Below are 16,762 nucleotides of genomic sequence, written 5' to 3'. Positions count from 1 at the left end.
ACTAATTGACAGTGATGAATCACCCTGTAGAGACTGAAAAGTCACAGCTGTGCTCTAAGCTCTGCGTTTGGTGTCCTTGGTAATAGAATCGCTGTTCGAAACTCCAAGGCAAAGTCAGCGTCAGCAGCCTATGTAATTTTGTCAGGTTCCTGTGTGTGGAATGTGGTTGCTGAGCAGATGTAGTTAAGTTTTTACATATAAAATAATCCGAAGGGATGGAAGTAATTTTAAAATTGTTCCAATTGTTATAGTTTATTGTATTTTCTTTAGAAGTCCCCGAGGACACGACTCTGGCTCTGTGCCTCAGGGTAGGTCAAGGTTCATGAAGCTTTTTTCTCTGCGCTTTGATAGAGAGGTTCTCGTGTGGCTTACCTATAAATGTGCCTTCTTCAAACTGGCTGCGTTCAGAGCTGCAGACGGTGGAAGCAGCCCCGTCGTCGTATTTGCAGCAGGTTAACATACGTAGACAGGTAAGGCCACTCCAGACCTCTGTGTGTTATTTGTGATGTTTGGGTGAGGCTGAATCTATGCCCTTGGCTCCTTAGTTGGGGAAGCAGACAGGATTTGGAACCTCAGCTGCTACTGATGGAAAGAAGAGGACCTCACAGAAAGACGTTAGCGATGGGGATCTGGAGACATTCTGTTAGGGTGACCGGAGAATTACTTGGTATTAACTGAGAGGGATTTGGGATGAGGCAGAGGTTTGCTAGTGAGAATGCAAGGAAAGGTCCCTAAAAATGAGCCAGAAGTAGCACTCGCGGGCCAGTTTCTTTCTCGGTGGAGGGGATGATATTCCTTCCAGTAGTTATTTCATGCAGGTCATTTTCCATCCTGCTGCCCATTTTGAGTACGTTGGGTTTGGGTTTGGGGACCAGTTCCTCCACTAAAGGGACACAAACGGAGTGAACATAACCTGGAAGGAAATGAGTGAGTGGGTGAAGGGGATCTGTGAGCAGAGGGAGGGAATGCACAAGGTTTGGGGTCAATTATCCCTACTTGTGCTGTTAACTAGTCTTGTGCCCTGAGGCAAAGTCCTTAAAATTAGCAGCCGTTACCCATTCCTTGAGGACTTCTTATCCATGCATCATCTTACATGCTCACCGTTACCCATTCCTTGAGGACTTCTTATCCATGCATCATCTTACATGCTCACCGTGGAGCGTGGAGCGTAGGAGGTAAATGTTTGATTGCCATACCCTGAGGAAACTAAAGTCCGGAGAGCTTAAACAATTTCCTAAGCTCACTCTCACAGCTGGTAGCTGCAGAGGTGGCCTTTGAACCCGCCTGTGGGTGACTGAGCTCCCCGCTCTGCAGACTGCGTCTGCAGGTGTTGGACTTGAGCGGTAAATTCAAACCACAGTTTTCAGAGCCCTCGAGTCTTTCCAATGGCCAGCACAGGAGGTAAGGGAAAGCCAAGGGGTGGGGGCCCGGGAGGAGGCTATATAGATCATTCTTGCCCCCTTGCATCTGCCAGAGCAGTTTCTCCTTTGTCCGTAGCATATATTGGATTTCCAGCTAACATTTTCTTTGGGGGTAAAAATATCCTATTGCTAAAGAGAGTTTGAAAATCATCAGACTCCTAAGATTTCTCTGAGCCGTAAGATTCCATGACAGCTCATCTGTATCCTGCAGCTCCATTATTGTTTCCCTGCTTAGGGGGACTGCTCAGCAGTAGAAGAAGTAACCACAGGTGCATCATGGTGCCTTGGAAAATATCTGGGGATTGGGTGGTGGTGCTGTCACCACCCAGGGCTCCTTGTGGTAGTGATGCCAGTCATCAGACTGTGCAGGCTGTCTTTGCTGGTGCAAACATCAACTTGATCTTGAAGGTAGGCCTACCGTTGGTGGGCTTTCAAATTCTTGAGGATATGTTCTTTGTGTTACCCAAGAATCTGACTTCAGTTAAGCCTTGGAGTCATGAGACTATTAATGGACATACTGAGACTTCTTTTCTTGGTCTATAAACTTGTAGAAGATTCATGGTTGGCTATTGTGGGTTTCTAACTTGATCCAAATTTAGGGCAGTTTGGGGCTCTTATTACTGTTGTTGCAGGTTAAAAGAAACCTCTGCTTTATGAAGCATTGAAAGTATTAGAAAATAGATATTTGTTTGGTTCACCAGGGAAATTTTTCTACTCTGTTTTAAATAAGTAGCCTTGGTCTCAGACTCTGTGACGAGCAAGGTCTTTAATTTAAGAGGCTTGCTCTCTTTAGAGGAGGAGGGAACTTAGATGAAATGCCCAGCCCTTCATAGTCATTACTCTCTGCAGCGGGAAAATAGAGGATCCGGGGCAGCAGTTCCCCTGAATGATAGACACTTTGGCAGTTCAGTCCCCCGCCCCGCCCCCCACCGCCTGCCTGGGCAGCACAGAGGGCAGGGGCTCATGGGACTATAGGGGATCCCTCAGCTTCTGCATTGGCCAAATGGAGTTAAAAATAAAATCCTGGAGAACGTTCAGATTCTAACAATGATCATTTTGATATAAGTGGGTTGTGTTGACATTATGGCTGAGTCTTCTTTTCAATACCTTTCATATTTGCCTTTTTAGATAATGGTATCTGAAAGTAACAATAGTAACTTCCCTACTGTCAGTGAGGGTTTAGGAAATTTGTAACTAATCTGAATTTTTTTTTTATTGACATACATTCTATAAATTGAAGCTACTCTTTTTTTGTTGTTGTTTTAATCTTGAGAACAGGAGAAATGAGTTCCTTCTCTTTGAGCTTGATGCCTCTCTTTTCCCCCCTCATCAGTAACTTCGGAATCAATTTAAGTCATAAGTAATACATAATTTGGGGGAATGGGATGAGATTATTATTACAAAATTTAAATTTCTGTTTATATTGATTAGTTTTGAGGTCAAATAAGGAGAGGTGCGGACTGACACATTTATTACTTTATTAACAGCAGTTTTAACATTCATAATTTATTAAAAGGGGTCAGTCTCTAGCATGTAAAATCAGGCACATTTCTTACAGGTAGTGTGTGTTTACCATTGAGAATGTAAGACTCCTTTCCCACCATGTGTTTCCTGGTGGCAGGGTTCTCTGTGGTCAACAGTCCAACAGCCTTTCATATGTGTATTGTTGAGAATAAACCTTTTTTTTTAATCCTTTTTAAAAGATTTTATTTATTTGTCAGAGAGAGAAAGAGCACACGTGCACAAGCAGGGGGAGCGGCAGGCAGAAGGAGAAGCAGGCTCCCCGATGAGCAAGGAGCCCAACGCGGACTCGATCCCAGGACCCTGGGATCATGACCTGAGCCAAAGTCAGATGCTTAACTGACTGCGCCACCCAGGCGTCCCGAGAATAAACATTTTAAAAGCACCATCTTCAATTACAATTCTAGATAAAGTAGCTTACTGATATAACAGTTACCCTCTAAATCCGTAAAATTGATGATTAGTTCTCATGTATTTGGAGAAAATTCTGGAAACCCTTCATTTCCTCGCTGCACTCCCACCGGATTGTACCTTGTCCATCAGCGCTTTAAATGTTCAGAATGACCATCAACATTCCTGAGCATTGTTATCTGAGATTAAAGAAGAATACTTTATAAATATGTTGACCTTAAAAATTAAAATTATATTTAAATAAATTGAATATATTCTAAATTTCCTAGAATTCAGACTGCACGACACTCAGAACATTTATAAACCAGACCTCTTGCCTGATCTGTCTCCATTTCTGTTTGTGTCCATAGTATTCGGGGAAGCTGGGCCAATCTTTCACAGTAGGCTTGGTCACACATTCTTGTGCCGACTCTAAGAGAGTCAGTTAACCTCTGGCGATTGTGATTTCTGTTCTCTACAGTGGGAATTAGCATCCACGCTTGCCTGTGAGGACTCTGAGTATATTAACTGTGTTTTTCAAATGCCCTGCATTCACTACTAATTCTCTGTAATACAGAGTGATATTTTGCCTCTTTAAATTTTCCTCCTTTTTAGCATTTGCCTATTTTAATTTTAAGATAAGAAATGTATAATCTCTAAGTCTCTCTCATTACGACTGTAATTTGGTAGGCACAAGGGTCAGAAAATTAATTTCTCCCAGTGGTTTCAGTGCTGGTTCCTAGCCCAGCATCCCTGCAGGGGCTGCTCTGCTGGCTGTGGGCTGCAGGATGTGGGACAGAATCAGAGCGCAGGTCTGAGAGGGCCCCAGCAGCCTGCACTCCCCACGTTACGGTGATAACGATTTTTGCCTACCAGATGATCTTAGACCCATGCCTTCTCCTTTAGAGATCACGATTTAGTTTAAACCAGCCACCATGGACTGTGAGTCTAGGCCCTACCCACTTTAATCTGAATAAAGCCCAGAATCTGTGGCATCATGAAATTAATTCCAGGAGGAGAAGAATGGTCTGTGTTGGCTACCCCTGTGAGAAGCATGCTACTGAAGAACCCTGCGTGGACAATCCGATCCAGGTGCTTTGATGGCGTTGCTGGGGAGCAGACCAGACATTTTCCATGGGGTTCCAGGAAGTGTATTAAAATATACACTGGAGGTAGAATGATTTGCTTTTAACATGGAAATACCCATTTTGTGAAAATCGCATTTCAGTTTGTGGATGCCTTCTGTCTTATGTCTGCTTTGCTCAGATTTCACTGGTTAAAGCACAACATTGCAATAGAAATTCTTATTGCAATTAAAAACTTCTTTCCTTAGATGTTTCCCCATCTGCTCATTGTTGAGCAGCGTCTCTCTCCCAGTGAAATCAAATCTATGCATAGCTGTTTTAAATCTTAGGAAAATAACAGTGGTAGTTTGATTCCTCCAAATCCACTGAGAAAAGATGCATGATCTGAATAGATAGAACATAATTTGCTATCTTTAAAGTCTTTCCTTAACAGCAGCATCTCTACCTTCAGAAATTAAGAGTTGAATGTTTTTATCCTATTCATCCCACTTGATCTTCTAGTATTTCTGTTTTTCTGAGGACATCAAGCTAACTTCAGAGGATTCAAGCAAGACAGCATCTCAATCTTAGAATCTTTCAGTGGCTGTGCAGTTTGCATCTGTTTAGCAATGAGGCTAAAATAAAGGGTCAAATTGTAGCAAAGTATGTTATAAAATATATGTTATATATTTTTTTAATGCTTTACCAATTTTAAAATTATAAATATTTTCAATCCTGCTTAATTTGGACACAAAACGACTTCTTTTTCCTATTGGCATATCAGTTATAACAACTGTTAATGTCAAGCTGTGGTCATTTCCAGATCAGGAACTCAGTGAATCAGGAAACAGTTTGCTTCCTGACAGCAGCAGATATGCAGAGGCTGAGGCAAGACCCCCCCCCCCCCCCCCCCCCCCCCCCGCNCCGTACCTGTGTGGTGAAGAAATTTACATAACAGCCCCATGGGGGCATGTACTTTTATTCTAACTGCACATCTGAGAAGCCTCCTCTAGACTTTGGTTTATGTGTGGCTGCAAAAACATGAAATTTTATGTACTTTCTAACACATGTAGGAACGTAATTAAAACCAACATTCCCCAGAATTTATCGGTAACCCTAAAACAAAAGCAAGTTAAGGGGATGCATTACCATTCAGAGAGGAATACTTTATATTTATTCAGTCTTCATAAACCAGACTGAAGAATACATTGAGAATGGTGAGGACAGGTGGGGATTCAACTTGGAAGTTTATATTTTTCCTGTAGGTGAGGTCATGTCCTTTATGTCCCCAGTGGAAAGCTCTTACTTTAACGCCATTGGTGAGCACATGATACCACTTAAACGTTAAAACTGTTTTGATGTCGGAATGACCTATAAATTACAGAATGTGCTATTCCTTGGTAGTGGCCTTGTGGGTGGAGGATTTCTTTGTGCTGCTTGCAGAAAACACGTTGGGTATGCTACTTTTCTTTTGTAATGGATTAAAAAATATCTTTGATGGTGGAATGGGTTTTCGCTGCTTGAAATAAGGGGTTACTCTTGCCATTTGCTAGTAACCAGAAATGTGTGCTTCTTTCCAGCTGTTCTTCTGTGTATTTTTAATTGTATGCACTGTCTCTTTCTGTTCTAATGGCTGCCCACGGAATAGGCCGACCTCTGCTCTCCGTATGACATCCTGCAGTTGGACTTTCGTCACATTCGAAAGACTGTTGACACTCTGCTGGCCCTTGGGGAGAAACCCCCACAACCAACTTCTGCCCTCCGCTCCAGGGACCTTCTAAGCTTCTGTCTTGTCCATATTCTCTTTATAGCGCTCATGTATATCACTTACCGCTGGAATGCTCTGTCCGCATAACGTCTGCATGCACTGTGTCCCCTGGTCCATCACAGGGGCCTTCCTCCATTTGAGCCTTTGCCTGGCCGACTTCCATCCCTGTCATCTCTTTAGTAATCTCTGGAGTTTCGAAGCCAAACTTTACGAGTTAGATTTTTCCCAAAGCACAAACTTTATAGCATGCAGTTCCCATTAAATAATTTCTCTCTCTTACTGAAAAACAGCGTCAAGTGTATCCAGAGCTCACGCTTTCTCATTCACATAGTGCCAGCAGGAGTGCTATGCAGTTCTCTCTCTCCCGGGGAGCTTCGCTGCCCTGGGTAGAGCAGAAGAAGATTCCAGAACAGGAGCAGAGGGGATTTAGCGTATCTTTCCTTTGGGTCAGTGTCGGACCTAATTCAGGACTGGGCAATTGAGGTGTAGAAGGACCACCCTGCAGAGGAGACAGAAAACTGGCATTTGGGGCCCAATTTGGCCTATGAAAGTCTTTAATAATACCATCGTTGACCAAGTTGAAAAATACCATCAGCAAATGACCGCTTTGCTGGCCATACAGTTGGATTCCTCCCTGTTTCCTGCCATGGGAGTAGTGAGGGGCACCAGGGAGGGTTGCCGCCCACCTCTACCTTGAAGGAGCCCCTCTGCCCGGCCGCATGAGACCCAGCTGTGCAGTGTGCAGTGGGTCACTGGGGAAGGAGGGTCCGTTGCTGTTAGAGCGCCACCTGGAGGGTTCGCTTGCACATCACTGCGCATATTTTTACTTTTCGCTCCTTTGTTAGGTCTACTCTGAGCTCTTAGAAAAGCATTTTCCAGAAGGGAATTTCTATTTTTAAATAATGTAATGGGTTGTTTCGCTTTTCTGCTACATCCCATCATAACTGCAGGTCAAGAATGTGATGAATTTGACTGTATTTGCTTTCAAATAAAGCCATGAGTCATGGAACATTCTTGGTCCTGGGACTTGGGTTACTACGGCAGAAGCCAACAGTAAGATTGCTCTTATTTTAGAAGAATGTAGTTTCCCTAATGACTTGAAATTTTCATTTAACCTTTGATTTCCAGTGACATTGGCAAGCTGCTTTTATCCTTAAGGAAGCTTACAGGATTGTATATTAGCTATATCTACTCTTGGAGCAATGCGATCAGTTTGTAACTAAAAGAAAAGAAGCCCATTAGAATCTTGTTTAGGCCAAGACATTCCTGGTTCTGGGCTGTCTTTTTCTAATATGAGAACGCCCTCCTCCACGGTTCAGTTTCCCCTATGCTTCACTTTACATCTGGTTGCCAAATACTATTTCTTTTTTTTTTTTTTAAAGATTTTATTTATTTATTTATTTGACAGAGATAGAGACAGCCAGCGAGAGAGGGAACACAAGCAGGGGGAGAGGGAGAGGAAGAAGCAGGCTCATAGCAGAGGAGCCTGATGTGGGGCTCGATCCCACAACGTGGGATCACACCTTGAGCCGAAGACAGACGCTTAACTGCTGCGCCACCCAGGCGCCCCGCCAAATACTATTTCTTAAATTTGGGAGATGGTGGTGTTAACTTCCTCAAGACAAATTTCTAGTTTACTGAGATGCAAAGAGTCTACATCGATGGCTACTAAGAAGATAATTTTATTTTTCTGAATGCCTCCATGAATCCAGGGGACTTGAGACGATGGAAAACCCACATAGTTAGAAAAGTATATTTATAAATATTCTTTGTTGCTAATCAGATTTTCTAACGGGAATCATTCTTTTCATGGAAAGATCTTGAGTTACCTGAGCTTTTCCCTCCTGATTTTGTGTTGATTGGTGAAATACATGGTATGTGGAAGTTCCCTACTTAGCCATGGTTGTGTATAAATAACCCGCAGGTGTACTGCTTGCTTTTGGTGCTATCTTGTACTCTTCGATCTGTAACACAATAAAAGCCCTTTGTGCAAAGTCTGATGAGCACCCTGAACCATAAGTTGTTCAATAAACACATTTCGGGTGATTATTCCAGGTTTTTATCAGCCCATCGATGCTCTGATTTGTGCCCGCCCAGAGCAGCTCTCTGCATCTCCGTCTGGCTCTGCAGGGCCCTGAGGCTTCCCTTAATGATCAGTTTTTTGTGTTTTTTTTCTTCTTTGGGAGCGGTGGGGGGCAAAAGGGAAGAAGAGAGATGACTTACAGGATGGCACTTGAAAGAAAATTCTATCAATAAAAACTGAGTAGAGCAATCATGTGAGATCAGATTTAATTTTCATTGCTGACTTGACATCATTCTCAGGCTATGTTCATGTTTCAGTCCTGGCATCAAAGGATTCTTTGGATGCACTTTCATTCCTCATGTCATTAATGTGTCTGTACCCTAATGTGCTGCTCCTCTTGGGATCTGTGGGACGGTGGTGGTTTTTTTTTTTTTTTCCATCAAGTGGCATGGTAACTAGCAGAACACAATTAATTTAGCCCTTTAGGCAAAACTTGGAATGAACTGTCTTGCCCCTTGTCAGGCTGTTCATTTCTATTCAGACTAGTAAGCCCCTCCATGGTTCTTCCCCGAGGTACCCGCACACCTATGATATGCTTGCGTGAGGCCTGCCATTACAGCGTGACTGGGGATGTAAGCTGATGTGCTTGTCGTCTGAGAGGTGGGCAGGGATTTAGTTGGGTCATTTTTATGTGCATCCTACACCTCCTTCCTCACACAAGAAAGACCATTTTCCCAGCACTTGCACTGCCTGATAAAATGAACCGACTGTTTACTTATGTTCTCTCTTTGAGATGGAAAGATCTATTTGAAACAGAAGGTTCTCTTTCTCCAGCTCCTCCACTTGGTGGCAGCTCACCACTCAGTATCAGGATTTCCACAATATGTCACAGCTAATGTGTCTGTTCATTCCCTCTATTTGTGGATTTGTGATTCACATGCAGCTCACTGTTCTGGGCAAGACACTTATGGAATGGGGCTGGTGGAGAGGGGTCCTGCAGAACTCAAAAGTAAGACGACTGAATATGAGTACGAATTTCATCAATGAGAATAGGTTAAAAAAAAAAGGCACTTGATACCCTGATACCATTTATTTGTAAGACATTAAATTCAGTGCATTGTGGCTAGGGTTATCTCTAAAATCCATGCTGCTCTACAAGGACAAGACATCCTAAGGACAAAGGATGCTTCACCTTACGGGGTAAAGTACTGGACAATGGATTAAAATTTCAGGAGCCTGAAAGTGATTTGGGTTTAAGTGAAAAATATTTTAGTATCATTTTATTTCAAGAGATTTGAGTTTAAAATTAGACATCAGGGGCGCCTGGGTGGCACAGCGGTTAAGCCTCTGCCTTCAGCTCAGGGCGTGATCCCGGCGTTATGGGATCGAGCCCCACATCAGGCTCTTCTGCTATGAGCCTGCTTCTTCCTCTCCCACTCCCCCTGCTTGTGTTCCCTCTCTCGCTGGCTGTCTCTCTCTCTGTCGAATAAATAAAAATAAAATCTTTAAAAAAATAAATAAATAAAATAAATAAAATAAAATTAGACATCAGATTTTGAGATTAGTTCTCAATAAACAATCAGATTAATATAGAATGTGAACTTTTTTTCTTCTTTGAGACTATCAGGGTCCAGTTCCTTGGCTTTTCAATGTGATTTTATTTGTGCTTGTGTTTGTTTATTCGTTCTTCAAATATCGAGGGAGCACTGTTTGCGTAAGGCTCTGGGGTAGACCTTGGGATTACATGACCCTGTCTTCAGAAATCTTGCAGTCTAGACCAGGAGTCAGCAACATTTTTCTGTCGAGTGCCGGATTATAAATATTGTAGGCCTTGTAGGCTCTCCAGTGTATGTTACAGCTACTCTGTTCTGCTGTTACAGTCTGAAAGCAGCCACTGATGATGCGTCAGTGAGTGGACATGGCTGTGTTCCAGTAAAACTTTATTTACAGAAACAGGCTATGGACTGAATGGGCCTGCAGGCAGTGGTTTTTGGACCCCTGACCTAGTAGACAAAGAAAACGGAATGCAGGGTGACACAAGGTTCTGTAAAGCACACGGCAGGGGATGGGACCCTAATGGGGAATGGGGAGTCTGAGAAGCCATTCTGGAACTGTGATGTTTACACCAAGACCTGAAAGGTGTGTGGGAATAGCCAGGGGAGGGGGGGCAGGTTAGGGAAGTGAGAAAAGGGGCCGATATGGGTGGAGAATGACGTATTCCCAAGGGAGGACGCACTGGCCGGTGGCAGGGCTGGGAAGCAGAGACTCCAAGGGAGAGTGACGAGACACCGTCTCAGTCTGCAGGAGTGTGACACGGTCTGCATTTTTCACGGGAGGAAGCCGATCCTCGGAATGCTCGGTGGCAGAGCAGGAACTTGAAGCTGTCTCACGTTAAACAATGCAGACGGTTCTGCTCTCAGTTCAGTCCCTTCAGTGGCAGGAAGGAGCATTTGAGAAACAGACTGAACGATATGAACTATGCGAACGTAAATGACTTCATTTTAGTCTAGCAGCTGGCCTGGAAGGAGATGTGTGGCTGTTTGGGAGCACAAGGAACTATGGAGAAGAGAAACTATGTTTCTGTGGATGAAGAGAAGCCCAACAAGCCAAGTCACAGAGCCAGTGCCTGTCCCTGAATTGAGGGTTCTGTGACCCCCACCCTATGTTGAATTTGATGGGGCTTCCCACGATAGGACTCCGGGCGTCTAGAGGTCCGTCCCTGTCCCCAGGGCACAGAGGCAGCATACCCACCTACAGATGCAGGAATTTATGGGCTGCGGCATGATGTTGTGGAAAGAGCCCGGCTGGGAGATGAGACACGTGTTCAAATCCTGGGTCTAGTCCTAACCAGCTGTGGGGCTTGAACAAAGTTACTTACATTCTCTACATGTCGGTTTTGTCATCTGTAAAATAGGGGTGTTATGTCCCCCTTCCACAGCTGTCCTGAAGAAGTAAGCGATGTAAATCTGTAGCACTGGCACCGAGCGTGTGGGAGGGGCCCCAGAGATCTCTCTGAGTTAGCATTTCGTGTTCCTGGCTTGCCTGCCTTTTCCAGCCATGTTTGCTGTGGCTCCAAAAAAAGCTGGGTGACGGGATGTGAGGGAACCTTACTGATTCCACCATCGGAGAAGCAACAAAGCACGGTTCTTCAGAGGGGATCGGAAGCATTATATTTATGTAAGATACTCCTTTATGACTCCGCTCTGTACTTTGAAAGGAAACACAGCAGTGGAGCCACATTCTCAAGGAAAGCCGCCAGGCTCCTCTAACAATGAAATAAATGTAAATGCATTTAAAGTCAGTGTGAATGTACAGTGATCTCTGCTTTCAATCCCTTTCCTACAGGTTTGGGTAGCCCTTCTCTGTCACTTCTGATCCAGCTATAAATGTACAGCAGTTCCTTCCCTATCCCAACTTCTGGGTCACTTCCAGGACCCTCGCCTCATGCCCCGCTGGCCTATGCAGTGGCAGGACTAGTGTGGTGGAAGTGGCAGTCCTTCTGGCTGTCCTTGCTACCCTCTTCATTTCCGGCAGGCTCCCCAAGCTCGGCCTGTCAGCCAGCACCTCAGCTCATCATCCTGTCAGGCTTCATCCCAGTCCGGGGATAAAATCACAGAACCACTGTGTTTTTATGTTTGTGTTACCTTAGGCCCGGTCTTTGTAGGTCCCTCTGACCCCACCCAAGTAATCTGAGAGCACTCTGGGTTTCTTGAGGGCATCTGAATGAAAGGAGAAAGGCAGGAAGGAAGTGAGAAGTACCTTTTTATGTCTTCTGCGTACTTCTCATTGCCAGCTGTGAGGGTGGACGTGAGACTCTTGGACTCTGCATCTGGTTTAAGAGTGAGGAGACCAGGAGGGTGAGAAATGCCAATTGGAAAACTAAAGGCCTGGGAGAGAGGATGGCCTTGAGCGAGCTCAGTCTGTGTCATCTCCAGAAGTTCTATCAGTGGGAGGTTGAGACCTCAGTGCTTTCCTCTCCCTGTCTCTCTGGAGCCCGCATCCCTTCCCACTCCTGACCTCTAGCTTGAACCTGGAGCCAGCACTCCTCAGAGGGACTGCACGGCCATTAATGGAGCCATGTTACATCTTAAGCAGGACTTAGTGTAGGGCACGTAGCCCCATAAAAGCTATCTTGTATACAGAGTTTAGACCCTGTGAAAATATTCGTACTTGAATTTAGGAACATTTAGGACTAAATATAAGTAAACACTGTGGTCAAGAAGCAAAGTGTCTTTCAGAATGACCTGGGCATATGCATCCTTTCAGGATTTCTGTTTGTCTTCCTCACCCAGTGTTCTATTGATCTGTTACTGCTTTTCACAATGATTTATTGAACTTACGTATCATATAAAACCCTTTGTAATTTGATGCACTTTTTTAGAGTTTATCTTTTAATTAATTTGAGGGTTTCTTAAAGATTTTATTTATTTGTCAGAGAGAGAGAGCACAAGCAGGGGGAGCAGCAGGCAGAGGGAGAAACAGGCTCCCTGCTGAACAGGGAGCCCAATATGGGGCTCAATCCCAGGACCCTGAGATCATGATCTGAACCCATGGCACACCAACTGAGCCACCCAGGTGACCTAATTCGGGGTTTTTTTGACACACACAAGTTTTAAACTTTAAGGCAATCAATTGTTTTTATCTTTTGTGATTTTTATATCATTTTTTTAGCTTAGAAAATTCTCCAGTTATTTATAAGAGAAAATGCTAACTATTCATCTCTGTTTTATTAGGAGAGGTGTTCATTTAACTCTTTAATTCATTTCGAATTGATTTTAGCATAAGGTGTAAATAGAAGACTTTATTTTTTTTCCTCAAGTAATGCCTTGTACCAGGAGCTTAACCATAATAGCAGTCATTTGTAATTACCTATGAAGCCCGATGTCAGCTTGGGTGCTGTGGAGATCATAAGAATGGGGTAAACACTGCTGCCTCTGCGGAGCCAGCCTTAGCAATGAAATGCTGGTTTGAGGTGTTTTCACAAGTGCCGGCAATGGCCAGCAATCCCTGTACCGAAGGATGAAAGATTACTCCGAACTTTGCTGTGAAAGAGAGGAGAAGGCAAGGGGGTCAATGCTCAAAGGCAGAGACCCTTTGCTCTGCTTTGCTCCGGCTTTTATTGATCCTTCAGGATAATCACAAATCTTTATCACTGTTTCTCAAGCATGTGATGTGGGACAAGGGGTCTTACTGAAACTGGGAGGATCTGTTTACGGGAATAATGCTAATCTGTGTGTTCTGTGAGTTCTGCTAAACATAACCTAAGGGGACAATGCCTACATCTCTTAGATCACAGGGCAGTGGTTTGGGCTAAGAAAGTTTCGGGAAGGCAACTCCCCGAGGCATTCCAAAGGCAGAGTGGTCATGCAGGCCTTGGCATTCCAAAGGACTACGCCCTTGTCCAAAACCCTCCCTGCCCTCAGCAGCCCCTGTGTTACATTTTAGCAAGCCAGGTATTATGGCTGATTTCATGCTCTACATTAACCCCAACACACAAGCCTCTAACAGATGGCATCAGGAATAGATCTACCCTGACGCCTGCCTGTGGCTTGCCCATCCTGGCTTCGTGCGCAGCTCGTGAGGCCCAGCTTACACAGGGCCTCCCGTCCTTTCTCAGATTGACATGTGGCTACTGAGTTGGCAAGTGGCATAAACCTGAATGCCCACCAACTATGCCATTGGCAAGATAATCCTATTATGGTACAGAGCAGACACATGAAATAATGGTTAAAATTGTGTTCTAAAGAATCAGTTGTTTTATATCGACATGTGGCCATTTCTTAAGACCTGGTGGCAGACAGAGAGTCTGAGATACTCTGCACTTACCACAAGTTGGGGAGGGAGGAGGGATAGGAGTAATAAGGTGATTGAGAGAGTACAGGAAAATGACATTTTCAGATGGTGGAACAACTTACTGGAGATGTCATGGCATGTCCTTCAAAGATCTTTCTAGGGGCGCCTGGGTGGCACAGCGGTTAAGCGTCTACCTTCAGCTCAGGGCGTGATCCCGGCGTTCCGGGATCAAGCCCCACATCAGGCTCCTCCACTAGGAGCCTGCTTCTTCCTCTCCCACTCCCCCTGCTTGTGTTCCCTCTCTCGCTGGCTGTCTTTCTCTGTCTAATAAATAAAATAAATAAATCTTAAAAAAAAAAAAACTTTCTAAGAGCAGAATGCCTGTGTCTGTGGTAATTTGTGGAGAGCTCTGCGCTGAGGAAGCAGGAAGATCTGGTTCCTCAAGCAAGAGTCACATGGAATGAAGCGGAAGTGTCCAAGAGCCTGATTGGCCTCATGTTAAACGCTGTATCCACCACCTGGGGTGCGGCGCACATCCCGTGTAAACTGTCCTTAAAAACAGCGGTCCTTGGGCTGTAGAGAACATACCATGAACCGGTAGACAAGAGGGAGTGCTTGCTGTGGAGTCTTTTCCTAGACAAGGAGACATATTCTGCAAGGAGATTCTGCTCATTCTCAGAGACAAATGACAAAGGTGTGAAATTGTTTTCTTCTGTTATTTTGTAAACTGTTTGGTTGAGCATGCAAGCTTCTCCACATAAGGAATGATTTACGTTGATTATTTCCCTTGACTTGTATGTACCAGCCATTTCCCAAGAGCAAAAATACAACATGAGAAAGTAACAGGGCATTTGTGTCTTTGACAGTTTTATGAAAGAGTCCTAAAAGAGAGACTGTTGAAGGCTGTGGTTAAAATTACTTATTTACAAGGCTGTTCATAAACCATGAAGAAAGGATACCAAGTCCACCAGCATACCTCCATTTCAGAGATCACAGCAAATAAAATCAATGTTTATGGTCAGTAGAACGGTGCATGGTCTGTATAAATGAGTGTACAATTTCCTTTAAAATGTGTGAAAGGCTATGTGCAATTTTGTTTTGCAAGAATGTAAGCTAACATATCCTTGGTGTTGGTTTCCACCTATGTAGCTCCGTTATTTAGCATAAAGTTTTTTTTTAATGTTTAGATCTATTGCACATTTCAAGATGCTTGGGAGACTTTCTGGAACAACCCTCACTTGTGAAAAATCGTTATTTTCTCTGCAAACACGGAAAAGCTCTTTGCCAATGGGTGGAAAGCAGGGAGGGAGCACGGTCTGAGATGATCAGACAGGCATATGTCAGAGCTCAACTTAACTCCTGTCAGTGGTGTCCTCTAAGATTTTATGATTATGTTTTTGGTTATCTAAAAATTGACATTTTGTTGTTCTTCCTTTTAGGAAAAACTGTGTCTACCCCATCACATCCTTGAAGAGAAAGGCCTGGTCAAAGTGGGCACTACCGTTCAAGCATTACTAGATGTAACGGTCACAAAGACACTGTTCACATGAAACCAGCTCCTCTCCTTTGGGTTGATTCAAACTCTCCTCTCGTCAGAGATCCTGTGCTCTGCTCTCAGCACCTGTTCCTCCTACCCTCCCTCTCACTGCCTGTCAGTTCCCTGGCTCCGGTTGCATTGAAGGGAGGACAGAAGGGAAGATTTTCCGCCTTTCAGAACTGACTTCCATTGTTAAGATATGAGAGAGATACTTACCTTAAAGCCAGTGAGGGAGCTGTCTGTGAAGAACTGAGCAGCACATCATTGCCTTTTACAACCTCCTTCTTCCCTTCCATGCTCACCTACTGCCATTACCAACACACCAAGCACAACCGTTTTTGCAACAAGATGCATTTGTTTTATTCAAACCAAACTTCTTGTGTATTAAGTGGGGGGAGGGGGACTCAATCAGGTTTTTCACCACCAAATTTTTCAAGACGTTTCTTGAGACCATTGCCTTTTAAAAAAACTATTTTCGACATACAAAATATTTATATAAATATTATTTATTAGTGAGTCGTTATTCATCCTTTGGATGCAAATTGTAAATTAGGAAACTATTTTATTACTGCTTTTTTGTGGTTAAACACTTTATTTTAATATTATAAATATTGAATTATTTTCTATCCTCTTTGGTGTGCAGTAGTTCTAGGTCTCAGTAATCATGTTTTCTGGTGTATGTGACTCAGCAAAAAAAAAAAAAAATAAGCCAAAAACAGGTGCTTCTGTGACAAGAACTGTTTTTTGGGGAGGCATTATTTACACTTTGGTTTATGGAACATTGGTTTTATTTATATTTCTGCATTCCATCCAGTTTCCTACATTCCAGCAGCCCTGTTGTCCTCTCATATAACGAACTGACTGAAATTAAGGAGCACCCCAAAGTTATTTGTAAATAGCTGTGATGAAAAAAAGGCATATTAAACTTGAAGATGAAATGTGAACAATTATTTTTTGGATTCAGACTTATTTTGCTATGCACAAAACATTCACGTTTTAACACAAAGAAGTAGTAAGTGTTAGCATCATGTGTCTTGAAGTATAATTTTGCACTGTAACTTGGCTAATGAAAGAAAGTCTAGCACCAAAGGTAGATGATAAGGAAATAGTGTAGGTAAGTAGAGATATAACAGAAAGTTTATTGGTTGACCAAAAGCTTTTGTAAGGACAGCTTCGACTGAGTGAGCAAGAATGGCATAGGGCACATAGGACCTGGATCAGGAAACCAGCCCTTCGCACAACTGC

General features: G+C 43.6%; 1 protein-coding gene across 3 annotated transcripts in view; it reads left to right on the top strand.

Moving 5' to 3' along the window:
* LRCH1 (leucine rich repeats and calponin homology domain containing 1) overlaps window positions 1–16,467 on the top strand; it is a 191,069-nt gene extending 174,602 nt beyond the window's left edge. Inside the window, exon 19 of one of the 3 annotated variants that reach the window (XM_019794939.2) lies at window positions 15,420–16,467. In XM_019794939.2, coding sequence (XP_019650498.2) covers window positions 15,420–15,530 — 111 coding nt within the window. In that variant the 3' untranslated portion in view covers window positions 15,531–16,467. Of the gene's footprint in view, window positions 1–6,044; window positions 7,553–14,846; window positions 14,999–15,419 lie in introns of those variants that run through there. The other 2 variants (XM_034665182.1, XM_019794940.2) reach the window with 2 other exon arrangements.
* Window positions 16,468–16,762: the final 295 nt, after the last annotated feature.

The sequence above is a fragment of the Ailuropoda melanoleuca genome, chromosome 7 (assembly GCF_002007445.2).
Source record: "Ailuropoda melanoleuca isolate Jingjing chromosome 7, ASM200744v2, whole genome shotgun sequence".
Classification (NCBI taxonomy): domain Eukaryota; kingdom Metazoa; phylum Chordata; class Mammalia; order Carnivora; family Ursidae; genus Ailuropoda; species Ailuropoda melanoleuca.
This window is presented reverse-complemented; position numbering and strand designations above follow the sequence as displayed.